The sequence below is a fragment of the Brassica oleracea genome, chromosome C4 (genome assembly GCF_000695525.1).
Source record: "Brassica oleracea var. oleracea cultivar TO1000 chromosome C4, BOL, whole genome shotgun sequence".
Classification (NCBI taxonomy): Eukaryota; Viridiplantae; Streptophyta; class Magnoliopsida; order Brassicales; family Brassicaceae; genus Brassica; species Brassica oleracea.
This window is the reverse complement of record NC_027751.1, coordinates 15480898-15487853: the sequence shown is the minus strand read 5'-3', so window position 1 is coordinate 15487853 and position 6956 is coordinate 15480898. Positions and strand designations below refer to the sequence as shown.

Below are 6956 nucleotides of genomic sequence, written 5' to 3'. Positions count from 1 at the left end.
CATAGCAGAACAGTCTGCTGCTGCTGTGAGGCTGAGAGGAGACATTTAATATATCCTTCTCAACCGGATACCAATAGGTTGCAGTCCATAAGAATGTGTGATCGAAGTCCATGACCTAATATATATTCATTGTGTGATATGATCCACAGGAACAGAGGTCATGAGACGACATCAATATAAGGATAGGACTGCAATGAAAAACGAATATGGCATTGCCTAAGGCAATAGAGATCGATGACCACATGTGAGATTCGTGAGTGTATTTGGCCACAGTGCCATAGTTAGATAAGATCGTAAAATTCATTACAACAATGATCATTGATCAAGTCATGATCTTGGACACTCATGAGACAAGTTATGAACATGTATAAAAGAAGTCTATGACTCAACATGGATCGATCAGATTAGTGCATAATCGATGGTAGTATAGAGAAAACTCATACAGTCTGTTACCTATCAATCAGCATTTTAACATCGTCATAGGCGGCTAATAGCCAAATAGAGTATCCGTGAGGATGTTTTTGGTCGAGGACCATAGCCCTACATGTCTGACCAAAGTATAGAGTGGTCGACAGCAAATGATCACTTCTTGACCATGTATACACGATGTCAGAAGACATGATTGAGAAACGATCCGAGAGGTCAAAGTGGTCTAATTACGGTTCAGTAATGAAACTTGTCGATTACTCCCATCCTATACATATAGGAAATATCACGCACCAAGATGCGTAGAATGTATAACCGACACTGAGGTTCACATCAGGGGGAGCAGTACGTGTTGTACTTTTTTTCCTTCATCATGGTTTTGTCCCACTGGGTTTTCCTGATAAGGTTTTAATTAGGCAACATTAAGCGTATTACAATCACTGAATGGTTATGGCATCCAAGGGGGAGGTGTTATAAATCAATTGATGGATGTCCATAACCGGCCCGGGCCATAACCGGTCCATACACTTAGAGAGAGAGAGACGACCCAACCCTAGAGAGAGAGAGAGGCGGCCATGACCTTAAGAGAGAGAAAGAGGCGGCTTATGCTTTGGAGAAAAGGAAACTCTATTTCCTTTTCCTTGTAATTGTTACCTTTCCATTATTATGTATTAGTAGTTTTTCTAATCCTTGTTGGTTTAGGTTTTTGGATACTTTCTTTTTCTATGACTTGTAATCCTTATATAAAAGAACCCACGTTATGATTAATAAAATACAGAAACATTCAGCTCTAAATCTATTGTTTCACAACAAGATTTATTATATTTCGTAGATTTGCATTTTTCTTCAATTTTCTTACTACTGCCACCGATTCTCTACATTTTTTTAATGAAATTTCAAATTTATTGATATTAGAAAAAAATAGGCATTTACAAGATGTATTAACTTGAACTAACTATCTTGATAAACTATGTGTTAGATTCAGGTTTTATTATGGGCTTCCAACTTAAAATCAATTGGTTATTAGTGGATTGACTCTAATCCTTTATATATTACTTAATGTCCCTTAGGATTCCCGATGTGGGATATATATCCCTAATACCCCTCCTCGAGATGATGGCTCTTATCGGCCAGAAATCTCGGAACTTGAGGACATTTATACTCGGGCGAACGAGTTTAACACAACCTTTATACCCGGTTGGAAGGGTTAATCACGACCTTTATACCCGGTCAGAAGAGTTAATTTTAATTTTAATTAGGAGTTTAGGGTATTTAGGATATGGGTTCTGATACCATGTTAGATTCAGGTTTAATTATGGGCTTCCAACTTAAAACCAATTGGTGATTAGTGGATTGACCCTAATCCTTTATATATTACTTAATTTCCTTTAGAATTCTCGATGTGGGATATATATCCCTAATACTATGAAAGAGGAAAAACAAAAATCTATGCCTGATGCAAATGATTAAAGGATCATATTGTAACTTCGAACCATCTCCTCATGAGTCCTTCAAACTTATTTGTCATGCTTGTATCTCAGAGATAGGATTCTATTCCTCATAGTTTGTCAATCTGATGTGCCAGATTCTCCATCGGTGTCCAGGATTTCCCATGCCTCCACGCATTTCGCTCTTGCCAAATATGGTAAACCATCATTTGAAAACTATTCTCATCAGCACTCCATCCAGTCTAGTATGATGATCCATCGTTATCCTCATTACAGTGCCCTGCCAATCCGGAGTGATGCGATTTCCTAACAGCCTTCATGTAACAGTAACCCAAACCATATAGCTATAGGGGCATGCCATAAAGTGATGGTCCCTAGTTTCATCTTTCTCCCCGCAAAGTAAACATTCTTGTTATACACCCCAGCTCCTCGTACGGTCACCAGTTGACAGACGATTCTTGATTGCATGCCATGTTATAAAAGAGAATCTTGGTACAGCCTGTGAAAACCAAATCACATTATACCATTCAACCTTCTCTTTCTGATTCTTATTTGCTCCCAAGTTTTAACTGCCGAAAAAGAGGCATGATAATCATTCTCCGCATGCTTCCACAGAACTATATCTGGCCCCGAGTCACTTGGTTGTTCACTTATCCTCATGATAAGATCTTCAAATATACGGCTACGCCCTCCACCTAGTCTCCATCGATTATCATCAATAGCAGCGCTGACCTTTGCTTCCCGTAAGATGCCCAGATAGCGTGTGCCTTGCTCACCCGTGATATCGAGAACTTCCCAAATGACATTCAATTGTCAAACCAGAAGAATACCGACTCTCCATTTCGAACCTCATGTCGAAGAAACTGATAAGCAACACTTCTACGCTTCAACAGTTTCCTCCAAATCCATGATCCCTGAAAAATCTCTTTCACATCCCAAAACGAACTATTCCTCAAAAGATATACCTGAATCCAGGACTTCCATAAAGAGCGTCCAGTGAAGAGACGCCATATCAGGCTTAGTGCAAAAACCCGAGTAGTGTTGCACATTACCTAAACCTCCTTCTTCCTTAGGATAGCACAAATCTGTCTAAGCAACTTTAACTTTATGAGTTTGAGTGATGGAGCCTGACCAGAGGAAAGCACTGCAAAGGCTCTCAAATGTATCCAAACAACCTATGGGTAGTATAAAAGCGATTCTCTACATCATTACCAATAATCGATTAACAAATTCCATAGGATAGCACAATTATTTTATTATAAATATAACATAAAAGATTAAAATGACCAAAAAAAAATTTAAAGAAGAAAAAACATTTATACCCCTAAAATTAATTCATCTAAACTGATATATATATATATAATTAAAAATTCATCTTAGAAAATATGAATAATACTTTTAAATTTCAAACAATACTATTTAGTACTTCATTTTAAAGTAAGAAATAAAGTACTACTAAAACAAAATAAAAAGGGCAAATTTCCAAAATAGCACATTTCTAAATTTATGTCACAAAAATAGTCTTCAAAAACTAAAACGACCAAAATAGCATTTTATCTTTTGAAAAATTTAAATTTTTTTTATTTTTCAAAATTTGAAATCTTATCCCAAAACCCCACTTTCCAACTCTAAACCCTAAAACCTAAACTCTAAACCCTAAACACTAAACCCTAAACTCTAAATCCTAAATCCTAAACCCTAAATCCTAAACCCCACCCCTTAACTATAAACCCTAAACCATAAACTCCACCCCTAAACTCTAAACCCTAAACCCTAAACTCTAAACCCTAAACCCTAAACCCTAAACCCTAAACCCTAAACCCTAAACCCTAAACCCTAAACCCTAAACCCTAAACCCTAAACCCTAAACCCTAAACCCTAAACCCCACCCCTTAACTCTAAAACCTAATGTCTAAATTAATTTACCATTGAGGTATAAGTGTATATTTATCTCTTTTCATAAAACATTAAGTGTTATTTTGGTCATTTTTATTTTTAGATGCTATATTTGTGACAAAAAAAATTTTAGTGCTATTCTAATCATTTTCTCAAATAAAAATCGCAAAAGGAAGCAAAAACAAAAAAAAATGAAACATCATTAGAGATGATTATTAGAGGTGTTTTATCTGATTTTACATACTGTTCTAAAATAGTAGTTTAAGACAATCTCTAGCAACTTTTAGACATTGTTTACTAATAATAACTACTGTTTTGTCAGCCTCCACAATCCACATGTAACTAGAAAAGTGTCTAAAAAGAGATTTCATGTCAGCATAAACCGATTTATTTTCAGATAAATTCAACTTAAACCAATTTATCAACTATTTATCTGTTCTTAAATTTGGTAAACATATACTGAACATTGGTCTATCATCCTTTTCTAAATCTGGGTCTTGATATTTACTGTCCAAAGACAGAAAGAATTACTTTTCAACATCAGTTAATCTTCTTATCATTATCTTACTGACAAAATTAGAAAAGACAGATAATATGGTCAATCTTTATTACTATTTTCTTGGCGTCAATAAAATGGTGAAATCTTCCTCAAAAGTCTCCGACAATCAGCCCGCACTTCGATACACACATGTGTCTACAAGCTCTCCTATTCTCTTGTTCTACTTTATAGCCTCGGGACTCTTTCTGCACTTCAATCATTTCACCTCTCATTCTGGATCCGCCCAGTACCACTAAAGCCTATATCTATCAACCAAGATAGTCTTCAAAATACTCAAAATCTTTCCAAGATTCAAATCTACAGAGATCTTGATTCTATAGCCTCACTCTAGTTTTCAAAATGGGTAGCGAGATTCATTCATCCGGCGAGACCGTACGGTTCTTGATTCATTTTTTCAATGGAAGATGGTTCATGGTGTTTGCTTCGTTCCTCATCATGGCTTGCGCTGGAGCCACTTACCTCTTCGGGACTTACTCTAAAGATATCAAATCCACGCTCGGTTACGACCAGACAACGTTGAACCTGTTAGGTTTCTTTAAAGATCTCGGAGCTAACGTGGGAGTCATGTCCGGACTCATAGCCGAGGTCACGCCGACTTGGTTCGTCCTCGTCATCGGCTCCGCCATGAACTTCGTCGGCTACTTCATGATCTGGCTCACCGTAACGGGGAAAGTAGCGAAACCGAGAGTTTGGCAAATGTGTCTCTACATTTGCATAGGAGCAAACTCTCAGAACTTTGCAAACACAGGAGCTTTGGTTACTTGCGTCAAGAACTTCCCCGAGAGCAGAGGAGTCATGCTTGGTTTGCTTAAAGGTTACGTTGGGTTAAGCGGAGCGATATTTACGCAGCTTTACTTTGCTATTTACGGTAACGATTCCAAGTCTTTGATTCTGTTGATCGCGTGGCTACCCGCTGTGGTCTCCCTTGTGTTTGTGTATTCCATAAGAGAGAAGAAAGTTGTGAGGCAGAGGAATGAGATCAACGTGTTTTACAACTTCCTCTACATCTCAATCTTCTTGGCCTTGTTCCTCATGGCTATGAACATCGCTGAGAAGCAAGTTCATTTCACCAAGGCCGCTTACATCGCAAGCGCTACCATATGCTGCGTCTTGCTCTTTGTGCCTCTAACGGTTGCGGTTAAGCAAGAGATCGAAGTGTGGAACATGAAGAAGCTGGCTGAGGAGGAGCCTAGCGAGGTCAAGATTGAGAAACCCGAAAAGGACATTGATCATCTCAAGGAGGATGGAGAAAAGAAGGAGATGAAATCTTGTTTGTTGACGGTTTTTGATCCGCCGCCAAGAGGGGAAGACTACACAATACTACAAGCATTGTTAAGCCTCGACATGATCATCCTTTTTCTAGCGACTTTCTGCGGTTTAGGATCGAGCTTGACGGCCTTAGACAACCTAGGACAAATAGGTGAATCACTCGGTTATCCGAACCACGCGGTTAGCTCTTTTGTCTCTTTGGTCAGCATATGGAACTACTTCGGTCGAGTGTTCTCTGGTTTTGTCTCTGAATACTTGCTCGCCAAGCATAAACTACCCCGACCGCTCATGATGACACTAGTCCTCTTACTAAGCTGCGCGGGCCACCTTCTCATCGCCTTCCCGGTACCAGGCTCGGTATACATAGCGTCCATTCTAATGGGATTCTCTTTCGGCGCGCAGCTTCCTTTGCTCTTTGCCATCATCTCGGAACTATTCGGGCTCAAGTACTTCTCCACGTTGTTCAACTGCGGACAGCTTGCTAGCCCGCTTGGATCTTACATCTTGAACGTTCGCGTCACGGGAATGCTTTACGATAGAGAGGCCATGAAGCAGTTGACGGCTCGAGGGCTAACTCGAAAAGATGTGAAAGACTTGACTTGCTTAGGGAGCCAGTGTTATAAATTGCCGTTTGTGATTTTGGCTGCGGTGACGTTCTTTGGAGCGCTTGTGTCTTTGGGTCTAGCGATAAGGACGAGAAAGTTTTACAAAGGTGATATTTACAAGAAGTTTAGGGACAGTCATGAGTCCGACGAGTCTGCAATGGTGTCTGACTCGAGAAAGTCTTGATGAGGCAAAAAAAAAAAAAAAATAGCCGTTGAATTTATTTGGATAATCATTATCAGACAAATTGATTTATGTCTGCTTAATAATAGATGAATAAATTTTTTTATAGAGATCAGGTTCTTTATTCTGCTTCAATATGGTTAATTTTTCTTTAATTAATTAGCTCAAAGCCTCAAATTGTAGAAGCGTTTTCACTACGAGAAAACATATTTTTTACTATGGCAGTATTCGTTGTAAATTCGTCGTAAACGGGGTGTTACGACGAATTAACGTCGAAAGACGTTTCGTTGTTAAACGTCCGTCGTAACGGAGGTTTCGTCGTAAACGACTCGTTACGTTTACGACGAAATATATTCCTCGTAAAGCGCAGGGAAAGGATTCGTCGTAAACGCCACGTAAGTCTTCGTCGTAAAGCCCACGTAATTATTTCGATGTAAAGCACACGTAAATACTTTCGTTGTAAATCACTCGTAAACATTTCGATGTAAAACCGTCGTAAATATTTCGATGTTAATCACTCGTAAACATTCGATGTAAACTCCATGTAATGTTTACGAGGAGTTTACATCGTT

At 38.7% G+C, this 6956-nt stretch overlaps 1 protein-coding gene across 1 annotated transcript; it reads left to right on the top strand.

The window, feature by feature from the left end:
• Positions 1 to 4408: 4408 nt before the first annotated feature.
• LOC106337535 (protein NUCLEAR FUSION DEFECTIVE 4) lies at positions 4409 to 6499 on the top strand. The gene has a single exon (XM_013776636.1). It carries the CDS (start codon positions 4669 to 4671, stop codon positions 6385 to 6387), a length of 1719 nt encoding a protein of 572 aa, XP_013632090.1. The 5' UTR covers positions 4409 to 4668; the 3' UTR covers positions 6388 to 6499.
• The last annotated feature ends 457 nt before the right edge of the window (positions 6500 to 6956 follow it).

What these genes read in the sequence shown, in the direction of transcription:
- LOC106337535 (XM_013776636.1), top strand. Translation starts at nt 4,669, where the DNA reads ATGGGTAGCGAGATTCATTCATCCGGCGAGACCGTACGGTTCTTGATT.